Source organism: Phyllobates terribilis, unplaced genomic scaffold (genome assembly GCF_046119375.1).
Source record: "Phyllobates terribilis strain yellow unplaced genomic scaffold, ASM4611937v1 Scaffold_7__3_contigs__length_470593459, whole genome shotgun sequence".
Taxonomy (NCBI): Eukaryota; Metazoa; Chordata; class Amphibia; order Anura; family Dendrobatidae; genus Phyllobates; species Phyllobates terribilis.
The window spans coordinates 385,597,998-385,615,076 of record NW_027362767.1 but is presented as its reverse complement, the minus strand read 5'-3'; the positions used below and the strand labels follow the sequence as shown (position 1 = coordinate 385,615,076).

At 42.9% G+C, this 17,079-nt stretch overlaps 2 protein-coding genes across 3 annotated transcripts in view; one reads left to right on the top strand and one right to left on the bottom strand.

The window, feature by feature from the left end:
- SPTBN4 (spectrin beta, non-erythrocytic 4) overlaps positions 1-13,100 on the top strand; it is a 140,777-nt gene extending 127,677 nt beyond the window's left edge. The window contains exons 29-37 of the mRNA XM_073641480.1: positions 1,136-1,274; positions 1,594-1,678; positions 2,970-3,166; positions 3,256-3,920; positions 6,486-6,552; positions 6,729-7,006; positions 7,116-7,289; positions 7,374-7,416; positions 8,731-13,100. Of these exons, the coding sequence (XP_073497581.1) occupies positions 1,136-1,274; positions 1,594-1,678; positions 2,970-3,166; positions 3,256-3,920; positions 6,486-6,552; positions 6,729-7,006; positions 7,116-7,289; positions 7,374-7,416; positions 8,731-8,892 (1,810 nt within the window). The 3' untranslated portion in view covers positions 8,893-13,100. The remainder of the gene's footprint in view (positions 1-1,135; positions 1,275-1,593; positions 1,679-2,969; positions 3,167-3,255; positions 3,921-6,485; positions 6,553-6,728; positions 7,007-7,115; positions 7,290-7,373; positions 7,417-8,730) is intronic.
- The window catches only part of LOC141154922 (G-protein coupled receptor 4-like), a 45,262-nt gene continuing 41,158 nt past the window's right edge, over positions 12,976-17,079 (bottom strand). For both annotated transcript variants that reach the window (XM_073641482.1, XM_073641481.1), the window contains exon 2: positions 12,976-15,502. In XM_073641482.1, the coding sequence (XP_073497583.1) occupies positions 14,434-15,471 (1,038 nt within the window). In that variant the 5' untranslated portion in view covers positions 15,472-15,502 and the 3' untranslated portion in view covers positions 12,976-14,433. The remainder of the gene's footprint in view (positions 15,503-17,079) is intronic.

Here is a 17,079-nt window from a genome sequence, read left to right as displayed (position 1 = left end):
TTATAACACACAAACCTTTTTTTGTATAATACGCTCTCTAACGCCACAATGCCTTCGATAGCAGAAGCTATCTTCCTCAGGTAAGCCTGTCATTACCTCCTCTCTGTGGGTGCCCGCCAAAAGCGGGGTGCCACTGGTCAGAGTAGTCAGCCCTGGAAGCCCCAAAATCACAGCTGCTCTAATCCCGGCGAGTCAGCGGAAGGATGAGACTCTGTAACGTGCACCTTCTTTGGTATTTTGCTGGGACTGTTCTCTATGTTTATTGTCGATTTGGTAGTTCAATAAAGTATTGCCACACTGTTTTACCCTGACCCTGTGCTGTCTGAGTAGTATTCTGTCCGCGGGAGACCCCGTGTCTTTACAGGGTGTTGTAATGTTCCTAATTATCGTCTGGTCTAAATGTGCTGTTAGAACGATCATCCACTTTGGGGTAGAGAGGCTGATAGCGCTCTCTCCCTACCCTTCCATACATGTGCATGCTCGGCCTGTAAGCCACTGACAGTCACCTCTGATAGCAGCTTATTTTTCCAAAAACAAAATGATCTGGCCGGTCAGATCCAACTGCCTGATTCTTATACCTCCAATATCTGCTGTTGGGGGTGCATCACAGACATCCTCTCTTATGTAATGTGTGGCCAGCTTGGCTCTTTTATCACTAGGTACTACCTGGACCCTTCAGTCATCCATGTTTCATGGTCGGTATAGGGACCGCAATGCCCTATCTGACCGCTGGTCTGTTGACCTGAACTAACAGCCTTATATTTGTCCATGAGGTTCTTAGTTCAGGTTAGGAGACTCGTGATCGGTTCTGAGAATTGCGATCCATATAATGGACCATGAAACACAGACGTCTGAATTCAGCCTAAGTCAGTAAAGTACCAAAGGTGTAGATCGGGGGATGTGGCCACCAGGTTCAGTTTCACATTGAACTGGCCAATATGGCATCTGAAGAAAGCCCTTAGGAGGAGAGGAAATCCTTGTGAATCTCACCTGCTGATAATATTGTGGGAGAGTTGGAAACTTACCCAAAACTCATGTTTTCAGTATCGGAGTGAAATTTCCTTTTACAGGGATCTATTCTAATCAGCTTGTTACATATATAGCTGCTAATAATCGCTTCTTCATGTGTTCCCAGAGACGTGTCTTCCGTGGAAGTTCTCATGAGCTACCATCAAGGATTAAAAAATGAAATTGAGACCCGAAACAAGCGTATCGCAGATTGTGTGGAACTGGGAAAGTCCTTAGTCCTAAATAAGAGGCCAGCAACTGAAGAAGTAGGTGATTTGTATGATCTAACTTGTGCCGGTTTCACACATCCGTGTATCACGGTCCGAGTATGAACCAGGATGTATGGACTGGTGCGGGTCTCCTTGTATATACCAGATCAGGAGACACGAGGCCGGTCCGGGCATCATGATCATCTGCATTGGTCCCAGGTTCAGTGCATACTTTCTAGTGTTCCCCTGGATGGTGCCCATTTTTATTGCATTGCACCATTTGGATGTGGGTTGGAGGGTGCATAGGACGATGCAACTGGATAACATTTCCCTTGTGTTATATAGTAATGCTCTGAATAATTCATTTATCTTCCAGATCAAGCAGAGTCTGGACAAATTGATGTCCAAAAAGAGAGAAATGCTGGACAAATGGCAGAAACATTGGGAGTGGCTGCAGCAAAGTAAGTGCGAAATGTCATGGCGGAGGGATCTGCGATCAAGGGTCCGGCGTGTAATGTACCATCTGCGTGTTACTTTACTCTTATTTTTGTTATGCAAGTCAGCTTCACACAAAATGTCCTACTTAATCTCTCTTCCTGATAAAAAAAAACACAAGGCGGGCAGCCCCCTGCCATCAAAAAGACCAGCTAATTAGGATTTCCATGGAAACCTTTATAGCTCCCACACTTTCTTTCCACGTCCCCCCTGATGAATGCGGGGGAGACTTAAAAAGCAAAAATGTATGGGCCTCTCTCAGAGAACATTTAACTCTATCGGCATCCCAAAATATGTGACGCTCTGAGCTTTTATGTCCACAGTAGTCAGCGCCCCCTTAATATAGGATGGGTAAGGGTTAATAATACAGCATTCTGGATGGAGGCTGGTGATGCAGCTGATGATTGAGTCCAGGCAAGGGTTAATGATGCGCTACTAAATAGAGATGCATCAAGTGAAGGGTTAAAGGGGTATTCCCATCTGCAAGATCCAATCCCAATATGTAGTAGGTGTAATAATAATAATATAAGCAAATACCTCCAATTAGAAATAGGATATAGTTCTTCTGACTCGCTCTGTCACTTACCCCCTGTGCAGGGCATTGCAGTATCTTAGGTATCCATGGTTATGACCACTAACATCTAAGATACTCCATGTGCAGGGCATTGCAGTAAGTGACAGAGCGAATCAGAAGAACTATATTATATTTCTAATTCTAGGTATTTTCTAATATTATTATTATTACTACTACTACTACTACACCCACTATATATTGAGATAGATGGGAATACCCCTTTAAGGAATGTTATGGCATTTTGGAATGTTTTTTCTGCTCCTTCTGAAACTGGACACTTTTGTACCATTGATGGTGGATGGATCAATGGATTTTCAGTATTAACTGGTTTGTGAAAGGGTTACTAATTCATTGGATAACAGTATTGAGTGTGAGAGCTGTGTAAGGGTTAATAATGTGCTCAGCATGCCCACAGCATGTAGGGTCTGTTCACATCTGGAGTTTTGGCTTCTTTGGTAATTTACCATCCTGGGCCAACGTTGCATTGTAGTGAATAAGGGGGGAAATGTACGAGTATTAGGGTTAGGGTCCCACAAGCGTGTTGTTGGCCCAGCAAACTGGCAAGTGTATGAGGTGGCCGGCCAGTAGTGTGACTTGCTATAGAACTTGTATTAATATAAAAATGGGGCAAACCCCACCAAAGGGAACCGATAACTTTTCTCACTTTTCTTCCTATAATTCAGTGCTTGAAGTCCATCAATTTGCCCAGGAAGCTGGCGTGGCCGACGCCTGGCTCACCGCACAGGAACCCATAGTGAAGAGTCCGGAGCTGGGTAACAGCGTGGACGAGGTGGAGCAGCTGATACGAAGACATGAGGCCTTCCGAAAAACAGCAGCAGCTTGGGAGGAGAGATTCAGCTCTCTGAGGAGGCTTACTACGGTAAGGAATACATGAAGTAGGGCTAAGTGGCGGGGTAACCTGTATATTGAAGTATTGTAAACCATTTTTCTCTCTTTTTGTTTTGCAAGCTGGAGAAGATGCGAGCAGAACAAAGCAAGCAACCAGCAACCCCACTCCTTGGTCGTAGAGTTTTCCCTGACACAACTGACTCAGTGCGACCATCACCCCTTGTACATCACACAATCCAAGACAAAACAGAACCAAAACCAGAGCAAAAAGACACCCTGTCCATCCCCAATGGGGTTCAAATGGATAGCCATAGAACCAGAGCAGAGAGGACAGAGTCCCGGGTGGGATATGTACGGCAGGAGATGAAACCGGAAAGACTGCAACCAAAGATAGACCACGTAGAGGCCAAGGTGACAGAGAAACTACCGCCTGCTCCAGAAGGATCCAGGGCAGAGCGATCGGAACTCAAAGCTGCACAAAGTATGGCCACGGAGAAAGCAGAGGGTAAATCTAGTCGGCACGGAGAGAGACGGAGAGACCGACATGATCGCAGACTAGAGCGTCAGGAGTCCAGTGAGCAGGAGGTTCCCAAACCAGAGCAGCTGGAGGAGAAGAGGAGGCGGGATAGACACGATAAGAGGCTGGAAAGACAGGGATCCAGTGAGCAAGAGACCCCAAAACATGATCAACCCGAAAGGAGGAGAGAAAGGCACGAAAGGAGGCCGGAAAGACAAGAGTCAAGCGAGCACGAAACGCCAAGGAATGAACCTGACAGGCAAGGCGGGTAAGAGCTTAAAAGGAGATCCTGACCCTTATGACAAGAGCAGTATTTCTGTGTATTTGGGGTTTTAGCAGAATCCTAATACTATAAGGTGAACATCTTGAAGCGGTCTTCACCTTATAAAGCTGTCAGCCGCTCTCTCCCAACTTCCTCATGCATATGAACTTTCGGCTAAGATCAGTATGCTCAATCCCTTATTGCACCCTCATCATTTTTCGACATAGAGTCTACGTACACCACATACAGTGGTGTGAAAAAGTGTTTGCCCCCTTCCTGATTTCTTATTCTTTTGAAAGTTTGTCACACTTCAATGTTTCAGATCACAAAACAAATTTAAATATTAGACAAAGATAACACAAGTAAACACAAAATGCAGTTTTTAAATGAAGGTCTTTATTATTAAGGGAATAAGAAATCCAAACCTACAGGGCCCTGTGTGAAAAAAGTGATTGCCTCCACCCCCTTCCCCCTTAAAACATAAATTAAAAAGTGGTTTATCACATCTTTGGGAAGTTGAGTTCAATTTCCTTAGCCACACACAGACCTGATTACTGACACACCTGTTCTCAATCAGGAAATCACTTAAATAGGACCTGTCTGACAAAGTGAAGTAGACCAAAAGATCCTCGAAAGCAAGACATCATGCTGCAATCCAAAGAAATTCAGGAACAAATGAGAAACTAAGTAATTGAGATCTATCAGTCTGGAAAAGGTTATAAAGCCATTTCTAAAGCCTTGGGAATCCAGTGAGAGCCATTATCCACATATGGCGAAAACATGGAAAAGTGGTGAACCTTCCCAGGAGTGACCGGCCAACCAAAATTACCCCAAGAGCGCAGTGATGACTCATCCAAGAAGTCACAAAAGACCCCACGACAACATCCAAAGAACTGCAGGCCTCACTTGCCTCAGTTAAGGTCAATGTTCATGACTCCACCATGAGAAAGAAACTGAGCAAATATGGCATGCATGGCAAAGTTCCAAGACAAAAACCACTGCTGAGCAAAAAGAACCTAAAGGCTCATCTCAGTTTTGCCAGAAAACATCTTGATGATCACCAAGGCTTTTGGGAGAATACTCTGTGGATTGATGAGACAAAAGTTTAATTTTTTGGAAAGTATATGTCCCATGACATCTGGCGTAGAAGTAACAAAGCATTTCAGAAAATGAACATCATACCAACAGTAAAATATGGTGTGGTAGTGTGATGATCTGGGACTGTTTTGCTGCTTCAGGATCTGGAAGACTTGCTGTGGTAAATGGAACCATAAATTCTGCTGTCTACTAAAAAAACCTGAAGCAAATGTCTGGCCAACTGTTCGTGACCTAAAGCTGAAGTGCACTTGGGTTTATGCAGCAAGACAATGATCCAAAACACACTAGCAAATCCACCTCTGAATGGCTTAAGAAAAACAAAATTAAGACTTTGGAGTGGCCTAGTCAAAGTCCTGACCTTAATCCGATTGAGATGCTGTGGCATGACCTTAAAAGGGCGATTCAGGCTCGGAAACCCTCCAATGTGGCTGAATTACAACAATTTTGCAAAGATGAGTGGCCAAAATTCCTCCAGAGCGTTGTAAAAGACTGATTACCAGTTATCACAAACGCTTGATTGCAGTTGTTGCTGCTAAGGGCGGCCCAACCAGTTATTAGATTTAGGGGGTAATCACTTTTTCACACAGGGCCCTGTAGGTTTGGATTTCCTTTTCCCTTAATAATAAAGACCTTCATTTAAAAACTGCATTTTGTATTTACTTGTGATATCTTTGTCAAATATTTACATTTGTTTTGTGATCTGAAACATTTAAGTGTGACAAACATGCAAAAGAATAAGAAATCAGGAAGGGGCAAACACTTTTTCACACCACTGTACATATTAGATGGTCAATTGATCCCGCCAAATTCGGAGGGTTCTGCCATCTTTTATCTAATGTATTTGGAGGGATCTAGCATCTGCTTATTACAAGAAAGCTATGCCAAATCGATACCAGAAAGGGAACTCTCCACTGTGCAACATTCTCTGGTATTGCAGCTAATCCCAAAAACCTATGGTTTGAAGTCCCTTTGGCATTTCTCCTGCAAAGTTACATTCCTAGCTGCCCGCTGTGCAAGGAACTGCAACACAACTCCACTGAAGTGAAGGTGGCCAGGAGCATCACTGTGCCGGAAAAATAGAGCCACACAGATTAATTTAGGCTGATGCTCCTTCATTTTGAGGGGTGGTTGTGGTCTCGGCAGTCAAATATGCACCAGTCAGGAAGCGACGGCACAGCCTAGCTCTATGCCATCACTTTCTATAGTAGGAAAATCCCTTTACTACTAGTTTTTCATACAAATCCTTCCAGGTCACAGTCCTTATAATTGTGTATAAGAGTGAGATGTTGGTAACCTGTCGAGCTGCGTGCAGGTGGCCTGTTTTTCTGTCCAGTCTGACATTTGGACATATGGAAAAAATCCAAAAAACTGATCTCTTGCCCATCTAGTGGTCTATAATCAGCTTAAAGAAAAAATGATGTTTGTGTATGGTGAGGCTGCAATCATTATTGGTCTGATCATCTCTTTGTGTAGAAAGGCGACACTAGCAGACATTGTGGAGCAGCTGCAGGAAAAGGAAGCGTCACAGAATAACCCTCCAGTAAGTAACTGTATGGGCACTTGTTCCATCATTTGATATTAGTTTTCCAATGTATGGCCAGTTTTAAGAAAGCAGTTTTTCCATTATTGTGGACAGGCAGCTGGCAGCCAGTGAATATGGGTAGAAAACCCATTTTTCCTGATGCTTCCTTAACAGTTTCTGTTCTTCATCTCTAGAGCCGAGATTCTCCGGGGCGATTACCCAATGGTATAGATAAACTTCCGGATAGGACACCAAGACCAGATCGTCCAAGAGCAAGAGACAGACCGAAGCCAAGGAGAAGGCCTCGACCAAAGGACCCAAACCAACCCCCGGGCGAAGCTCGGAGGTCCCGATCAGCCCCCGCACAGAGCAGTGCACCACCTCCACCTCCTCCCTCCCATACAGTACAACAGGAAGGATACCTCTTCAGGAAACACGAGTTGGATGGCCCCAGTAAAAAGGCCTCAAATAGGTGAGTGTAGAGTGTCGTGCAGGAGCAGGGGTCTCTCCGCAAGTAGCAGTAAAGTCTGTACTAACAGCCCAGGGGCTCCTAACCTTCATATCTCCGTTGCTTCTCGCAGGTCCTGGGTAAACTTGTACTGCGTGCTAAACAAAGGGGACTTGGGGGTTTACAAGGATGCAAAGAGTCAGAGTTCAGGGGCTACACATGGGGGGGAACCGCTGCTTAATCTACATGGAGCTACCTGTGAGGTGGCTAATGAGTACAAGAAAAAGAAGTTTGTCTTCAAGCTCAGGTGAGGTTTCCTCCATCACTCATAAAATGGATCGTGGAGGAACGGTGGTGATCAAACGTAAAATGCAAATGTCTCCTCTTCTAGGTCAACGGACGGGAGAGAATTCCTCTTCCACGCAAAAGATGAGGTGAGCAGCCATCACTTTAGCGACCATTGACTCTCCCCGATTACATTTAGTAAAAATTCTTTAGCTGCGTATAGAAAAGTTATAGACCGCGCCTTTAAGAGCTCACTGCAAACAAAACCAGTGATATTGGCTCAGTGCAATTCCATTATTACCCATCCGGTTATGGAGTTTTGGTCATTAATATGTAAAGAGATGATTTTATGGGACGTCCCATAAGTCCTCTTTCACCCAATAGACTGCACACGACAGACATTTTGACTGTCCCTTAATAACCCCGTACACTGTGCTATTCTATCTAGTAGAGATTGGAAACAACATCACCCCATATACAGTCGGTCAATTTGACGTATCAGGATTAGGGTGGAGCAAAAAAGGTTTGCCGGACTCTGGTGGCAGTCCATAGGTGCTGGACTAGAGACCTGCAAATGCCCTACTACTTGTGGCATCCCTGGCACCTCTCCTGAATAGTAGGCTCGGTGGGATGTCATTGTTGTGGCATGATGCATGAATGACATTGCGAGGTCCTACTAATCAGAAGTGGCGCTGAGGATGCCGTCAGGTAGTAGGGCTCTTGTCCCGTGTCCACAGACTACCGATATGGCCGATAGACCAGGAATCTGCAAATGTTTTTGCTCAACTCAAGTTAGGATACATTAAAACACAGATCATAAGATTCATTATACCAGAGGTGTAGGGTGGGTTGCCAGCGTCCAGGGCAAGGAAAGTATTGCACCCCTAACCCAGTAATAGTGCCTCCTTAAATCATATAATGAACCGTGAGTGCCCTCTAAAACTAATAAAGCCACTATTGTGCCACCCACTGCAAAAGAAAAAAAAAGTCCTCTTGTCTTCCGCACACACAGAGCAGGCCGGCATACTCTGCGCAGCGCAGTGGCGTCATTGATCCACCTGTGCTGGGACGCTGATGACAGCCTTGTAGCAGCCCAAGACCTACGGGATAGAGAGTGGTGGGGCCTACGGCTCCCTGCTCGATCACAGGATCATGTTCGCCGCTGCTCGGAGAGCTGGGTCACCCAGCCTGAAATCCAGGCCGCATGCACTGCTCCAGGTCTTCGCTACTTAAGGGATCAAAATTTCAAAAGTAAAATAAAAAGAATTACTTTCTTTTCTTTTGAAATTTTCCACCCCTAAGATTTCTGGCTAAGGACAAAGACCCCTGTGACCCCTCTACTGCTCTATGACTGTGCATTACACTAACATGACAGACCCTCAATGATAGTTTTCTAGTCCTTTTTCTAATATAATGATGATATTGACACCTTGAATGTTTTTTTTTGTTTCTGTCATTTATAGGAGGAGATGAAAAACTGGATTACGGCTATGGCCACTTGCGTCTCTGAACACGCAGAGATAGCCAAATGGAGCCAGACCCTCCTTACTACCTCCTCCACAGACGAAGGCAACATAAAAAGAGAGTCTGATCGCAGATCCAGTGCTGGGGGCCGTAAGAAGTGAACCATAAGGGGAAAGCACGGAGCTTCCTACATACCCCCCTCCTTTTCTACTTCTTCCGCCGCCTTCCTTTGGGTTGAGCCGGGAGCAGAACACACACCTGGAGCGATAACCCTTCCAGACCTCATTTCTACAGGTGGTCTGAAATGTTTTGGAACTGAATCTTGATGTCTATGCATTTCCTGAACATAGTTTTCCTACCCAAACAAAAAACAACAAACTCTCAAGTGTTAAAATTTTATCCTGAAACTTCCATCCTACAACATTCCCCTCTTGGTTCCTCTGGGGCCCTGTGGGTATAATGTATCTCACTCTTTTAGAGTCTGGTGAACATAAACATACAGTATATAAATGGCCCAAAATGAATTACTGTGTAGCAATCAGCCTACGCCTCTAAGTGTAAGAAACGTGATGAGAATCCGGACTCTCGGGACTTGTATGTCTGGTTAAGGGAAATGAAGCTGAGAACTCTGGGTATGAGTCCGAAATCCTTTTTTATTTTCTCTCCCTCTGGAACCGGGATGGTCGGAGAGTGTAAAAGAGCACAGATATTAGAAGTGTAGGAGAGGACAGAGGATCTAGTTTTATATCACTTGCGACAGTCATGCAGGAAGGAACTTCAGAAAACTCTTGCAATGTTTGGGGCGGCTGCTACACAATTGTGTGATTTTAGGGAAAGACCTGAACATGTAGAGAGAAGGATAGTAATATGTGAGTTGTCATTTCCTGGCACAAAATAACATAACACCAAATCCAGATGAGAAGAATCCTTTTTTTTTTTTTTTTTTTACACATTCAGCCACACGTTAGGTCTTCCATCATACAGCACAACTCGTATCCTTACAGGTTCACGCCTTTACAATAGAAAAGGAAAGTTACTACCTGTAAATAATGGTCAATAATAAATGTGCGGGGAATATTTTTTCATCTTATTTTGCAACTATTACTTTTATGTACACTTGGTTGTACCAAAATCAGGAGCTTAGCCCATCTGAGAAGGACATAAGCTTTCCTTAAAAGGGTTGTCCTATTGTCACACATTCCTTTTTGTTACAGGAGTCGCTCAAGGATAAGTTGATCTCAGTGTGTCGCACCTAATAATATGGGAAAATATGGATTTTTTTTTTACTTAAATGCAGAAAATTTTTGCAACTGGATTTCATGAAAAATTTTGCACAGTTGGGCTTTGTGATTTTCTGCTCATTTCTGGCTCTAGAATGAGTTAACTGAGAATCGGTCAGTCAGCTATTTGTTTTTTGTCTGTTTTTTTTACTGAACTATTCTCACTTGATTTATGACCACATCAAACTTCAGCTCAACTTTCATTTGATTTTGACTTCAGAAAAAGACAGATAAGAGTTACAATCTCCCAATGTGGACGATCTCATGGTTGATTCTTATTCTGCGGTCCGCAAAGTGCAGGGAAATAAAGTGAAAAAGGTGAATTTTGGTTTTTTTTTTTTAATGAAAAGCAATTGTAAAAACTATTTTTAATCCAAAATACATGCATTTAAGTAAAAAGCAATAAAAAAAATAAATGCCTTTAAGTATTTAAGGGAAATTCCTGCAGCAAGTGTTCTGCTTTTTTGCAGCACCACCACTTGAGACATGAAGCATTACACAGCTCCCATTCAAATAACTGGGCTGCCAATGTGCCGTATTGATGTTCTGGGTCCTCCATAATGAGATATTACCCAAAGGGTAAATAAAACCTATTTAAGGGATGCAATAAAACATGACTTATTAATTTTCATTAAAAAGAGGTCTGTACTTATAATTACTAAAGTGAACCTGTATTGTTCCAATGTTTAAAAGGGTTCCTAATGTTGGAACCCCTCTCCAACAAGTTTCGTCTATACAGGCTTCATTAGGTATAGCTATAGGCCCCTGAGGAAGCCTGTATAGGTGAAACTTGTTGGGGAAGCTATATATGTGTGTTTTTTTTAGTATCTTGAGTGATACCTGTATGAAAGAAAAGAAAATAGATATATCCATAAAGCGCTACACAGATTCATGGGCTGCAGCCATGATCTAGATAGCAAAGCATATGCTTATAAATAGATTGAACATCTGTAGCTGATTGGAGAGGGGTTCTGACATTACAAACCCTTTTATACATTGGAACAATACAGGTTCACTTTACTAATTTTAAGTATAGACCACTTTTGATAATATTTTATCCAAATCAGACAACCCCTTTAAGGATTGGCCTACTTTTATCCGATAAACAGTAATAAGAGGAGACATGGCAAAGAAGACCATCCAGGGCAACGTCAATGAAGAACTAATTTTAGGGAACACAGGTCTCCTTTTCTCAAGTTCTACAGATAGTGCTTGGACTTAATGATACGGAGATTTATTTTTCGTTTATCCCATACGACGACTCCATGGGTTACAGAAAGAGAGCACATATGGGTGGGTTTGGTGGTCCCAAGTAGAAAAAATGACCAGTTCTGATACTTGAGGTAGGTTGTATCTGGGTGATTGTGTCAAAGAGGAGGCAGACATTACAAGCAAGAATGCATAACACATCCATGTGGAAATGTTCACGAAGTTCTGTTTGCACAATGTTGGTTTCCTCATATCCGAATAATTAGGCCATTGTATTGGAAGCTCTTGACAACAGGTCAACATGCACCCGACCATTATGATAGGCACAGGCTTCAATTAGGGTAGGGCTCTGGTCATGAGGCATCAAGTCTCGTGGTCAAAATAATTGTACAAGTTTCTGAATTTTTGTACAACAGTGATGGTACAAAAGCCTCTTAATGGTAAGAGCCCGATTCATGGGAATATCATGGATCATGGGCCACATTACACCCCCAGGCTGGATGATCCATAATTGTGGTGGATCATGTGTCAACCATTCAGCAGCTTCTGATACTTGTGGATTATCGTTACCCACTAGAGTATCAGGTCATGCCCAGCATCACTGTAAGCACCTAGTACGTAACCACAGCTTTAGTCTTAGGATGACTAACCCACTGCTCGCTTGGAGATATAACACCGGATTGGGTTTTATATTGCAGTTTATTTATAGAAAACCTCTGTTAGGGAGATCAGGTCACTTCTAGGGCTTCCCCTACCTGCACGGTTACAATAAAACTATCTCCCCTACTTCCAGACTGGGGTCCATCAGGGGAGAAGTGCTGATAGAGCATCGGCATTTAAGCAGAGAAGGCCCTACACAAGAGGAGATCTGGCGGGATGAGATCTGGTGTTAGGTAGTCACTTTACTGTCTAACAAGCTAAATATTCACTAGAGACCCCCAACGAATACTGCATTTTTACTAGAACTGACCATCTTGTGTCTACAGCAGGTGGCCTTGTAGGTTTCACGGCACGTATCCGCTTCCATATCTCTACAAAATATTTGCATGGCAAATTACTGCTCACGCAAACCTTTAATACAACTTTTATTTTTAGAGGAAACCTGCATCCATCACTTACTCCAGGGCACCTTTTAGCCAGCATGTCCATATTAATAAGCAACTAAACAAAAAAAACTGTTGAAATTACAAGCGGCCATATTGGCCTAGGAGCAAAGCATGTTGGACGTTGATGGGAATATTTATATCCATTTCTTTTTTTAATGTTTTGGGAGGCCTTGAAAGAGAACAGACTTAGGCTAGGTTTAGACAAAATTATCTTTGGCCGGTGTGCTGTCCACACTGACCAAAGGAACTCAGTTGGCTAATGCACAACAATTTTCCACACTGCGAGGAAAAAGATTAGAAAAACGCAGCCTACACTTGTCACGTACGAAAATGCGGATGAGCTGCACATGGACGCAGTCAAGTCCACAACCGACATACTAGAGTAGCCCGTGAATTTAAAGATTTGTCTAAATGTAGCCTTAATCCCATGATTAGCAACAGAAAACACAAAATAAGGGCTGTTGCCAAGAGCTACACAAATACATATCTCAGTCATTAGGACCATGGAGTGTGCAAGGATTTTGGAGGCTGCATGCCATATGTTATAATGCATGAGTAGGTAATGTCCTCTCCCATTGGATTCTGTTCTTGCTGGTGTAAAAAAAATGCATAAATGGTTTTCTAGGATGGATTTAAAAAAACAAAACAGTAAAGAGAAAATGTAATTTTATTTTAAAGAATATTCAGTTATTACAAAAAAGGCATTAATATGTAAACATGTATTTTCCCAAGGGGCTCAGTGCGGCAGGTTAAATAAAAGTTACGTTTCCAGAGTTTTCCATGCACTGTCTGGATTTGTAGTCTTAAGAGGAATAAAGGAGGGACGGCATTAAATGTGTCTGGGGTTTCTTCTGTTACCTCTTTGGAAAAACATAAGGAAGGAAGGTTGGAGATCGTAAAAACGTAGGGAGATGAAAAACATAAGGAAGGAAGGTTGGAGACCGTGAAAACGTAGGGAGATGAAAAACATAAGGAAGGAAGGTTGGAGACCGTGAAAACGTAGGGAGATGAAAAACATAAGGAAGGAAGGTTGGAGATCGTAAAAACGTAGGGAGATGAAAAACATAAGGAAGGAAGGTTGGAGATCGTAAAAACGTAGGGAGATGAAAAACATAAGGAAGGAAGGTTGGAGATCGTAAAAACGTAAGGAGATGAAAAACATAACGAAGGAAGGTTGGAGATCGTAAAAACGTAGGGAGATGAAAAACATAAGGAAGGAAGGTTGGAGATCGTAAAAACGTAGGGAGATGAAAAACATAAGGAAGGAAGGTTGGAGATCGTGAAAACGTAGGGAGATGAAAAACATAAGGAAGGAAGGTTGGAGACCGTGAAAACGTAGGGAGATGAAAAACATAAGGAAGGAAGGTTGGAGACCGTGAAAACGTAGGGAGATGAAAAACATAAGGAAGGAAGGTTGGAGACCGTGAAAACGTAGGGAGATGAAAAACATAAGGAAGGAAGGTTGAAGACCGTGAAAACGTAGGGAGATGAAGAACATAAGGAAGGAAGGTTGGAGACCGTGAAAACGTAGGGAGATGAAAAACATAAGGAAGGAAGGTTGGAGATCGTGAAAACGTAAGGAGATGAAAAACATAAGGAAGGAAGGTTGGAGATCGTAAAAACGTAGGGAGATGAAAAACATAAGGAAGGAAGGTTGGAGATCGTGAAAACGTAAGGAGATGAAAAACATAAGGAAGGAAGGTTGGAGATCGTAAAAACGTAAGGAGATGAAAAACATAAGGAAGGAAGGTTGGAGACTGAAAACGTAGGGAGATGAAAAACATAAGGAAGGAAGGTTGGAGATCGTGAAAACGTAAGGAGATGAAAAACATAAGGAAGGAAGGTTGGAGATCGTAAAAACGTAAGGAGATGAAAAACATAAGGAAGGAAGGTTGGAGATCGTGAAAACGTAGGGAGATGAAAAACATAAGGAAGGAAGGTTGGAGACCGTGAAAACTTAAGGAGATGAAAAACATAAGGAAGGAAGGTTGGAGACTGCGAAAACGTAGGGAGATGAACATACAAGTTATCGGCTGTTTTTGGAGACCGATGGAAACCCTGGCTCAATTTGCTGCTTGTCACAAAATAGACCAGCCACCTTTACATATCAAAGTGCAGTCTCCACTTTCTTCTCCAGTAGTTGATCGTTTTCTAGGTGATGCGTTACCGTGTTATATCCATCATTCCTTGAAGTCCGCCTTATAGAACTTTGTGCGTGTCGAAGGGATCGAAATCCAGACCATACTGCTCTGACCTCCTTCAGAAGATCTTGCTTAATGCTTTCGCTGACGAATATGTTGATGAAAGGGTCCAAAGCAGCGCTGAGACTGGTCAATGAAAAAGTAATCCGATAAGCTGGACGTACCTTCCGCTCTATGTCACAGGTGCAGATGTTACGGTCGCTCACATAAGAACGGATGAAGAGCACAATGTGATACGGAAGGTAGCAGATGACAAAGATGGCCGTCATGGTCATTAAGAGCCCAATGATTTTTCGTTTCTGCTCTTTTTCCAAACTGTGACTTCGGTGAACCACCCGAACAACACAGCAGTAGGAGACCACTAGAAGTACCAATGGGATGAGAAAGACCACAAAGATACGGAAGTAGTTGACACGAGCCATCCACTGTTCCATAGGATACTTTTCATAGCAAAGCTTGACATTCTGACTTGAGTTAAAGAGTTCATCCCGGCCAAGGAACACACAATGACTCCCCAAGATAATCAGCCAAACCACAACACATATTATCATGGCGCCTCTCATAGTTCGCAATGCCCTGGCCCAGAATGGGAACACTGTGGCAACAAACCGGTCAACAGCGATACAGCTGAGGAGTGCTATGGTCGTGTACAAGTTGGCATTGAAGAAAAACCCTACTATCTTGCAAGTGAGAGCCCCAAAAAGCCAGTCATCTTTTGCTGTGTAGGCAATCCACACTGGAAGTGTGAAGATATACATGAGGTCGGAGGCACAGAGATTAGCTAGATATACACCAAGTACATTACCCCTCTTCACATGTTGATAGATAACACCTATGGCGGCCAAGTTGCCAACCAGTCCGAAGATAAAAACCAATCCATAGATAACGGGGAAGAGTTTGGCCTCATATGGAGCCGAATAATCGCAGATTGTTCCACATGCCATTGAAGAATAGTTCTGGATCCTCAGACACAACCTAATTGGAAATAAACAGTCATGTAAATACTATTGTCTAATAGTTTCTGCAAACAAACATATACAAATAGCCTTTTCAGAGAAGAAGAGAATAGGAACTCTAGTGCCACCTATATATCTTAAAATTCAATATCAACCCTTTAAAAGGGCCTTGCTACATGACTTAAGATAAAACTCCATTTGCAGATATGTTTCGGGGTATTTGCCCCTCATCAGTGCAAAGCGAGAAAGTGGTTTTGGCTCAGTGAGAAGCTTCTGTCTGTAGGTTTAAGGGGGAAAATTTCTCCTTGTGGATTGCTACTTCCAATAGGAGGCACTAAAGTTCTTTTCTGAAGAGGCTATTTCAGTATATAAATTCCCAGAGGAGCATTGTGTTGCCTAGAAGTCTCCTTTATGTCAACTTCGCACTCTTCACAAGGTGAAACTTTACCCCTTAGACACGCCTGTCAGAAGAGTCTCACCCAGTCAAATTTATTCTCCTGCTTTGCACTGATGAGGGCAAACATTCACTAGAGTTCCAGTCCTCTTCCTCTCTGAAGAGGCGATTGATTTGAAAAAAAAAATAATCAGATGTCAGCTACATTTAATGCTTACCATACCAGGGTTTGTGACTAGAGGTAGGCTAGTAACATCTTTAACATTCACGGTCCGCTTATGGTCCACGATGTCGGCACTAGCCGGGGGTCTCCTGTACTCAACAGTCTCCTATATGCACGTGACACTGTTGAGTTCAGGTCCAACAGACAGTCCAGATAGAGAGGTCAGACCGTGAATATCAGACGTATGAAAACAGACATAAGCAAAGAAGGGTATTATTAAGGGGTGAAACACAATTATAAGAAGCTGTGCTTGAGTGGCAAAACGTGGTGTAAGGGGGCGAGTTCCTTTAATAATCTGGTGGCCAGCAAGTCCTATGTTGAGAACCATACAGTATAAATGGGGAGGACAGAGGCAGAACGAAAAGCATTGATGGGTAAAAGCGAAAATAAATGAACAGCCCTTGTGTTATACTTCGGGAATTGAAAGGGAAGAGGCTGCCTTTAGCACCAATATGACTCATTCCACCTTTGTGCGATACACCAGAATAAGGACTCAAACTTTTTTTTAGTTGCCATTTCTGAATTCTTTTTATGCCCCTTTTGACAAGTTTTATCAATTTAGCAGCTCATTGAATGCAATGATTATTGTGATATTGAAGCAGATTTTTTAAAACACTAAAAGGCAGTGAACAAAAGTGACTTTCTATGTAAAGGCCCATTTAAATGGTCCAATATAATTGTTCCCTAATATTGGCCCATCTAAACATGGTGGTAAACACCTTACAAATGAGTAAGACGTTTGTTCGCTGCCTTTAAAGAATCATAGTTGTCCCTCGTGTAAACAGGTGATGTGCTGCTCATAACATGATATTCTACGGCCACAAAAACAACCTGAATTAATGACCGCTTCTGTGCACATTGAATTGTGTTCGGCCTGGCTAAACAGGCAATTAAACGACTGCTGATCAGCCACGATCGTGCCGTACAAACCCAGGATGAGACGCTAGGTTTAGACCACACCAACACCTTTAGGGTATGT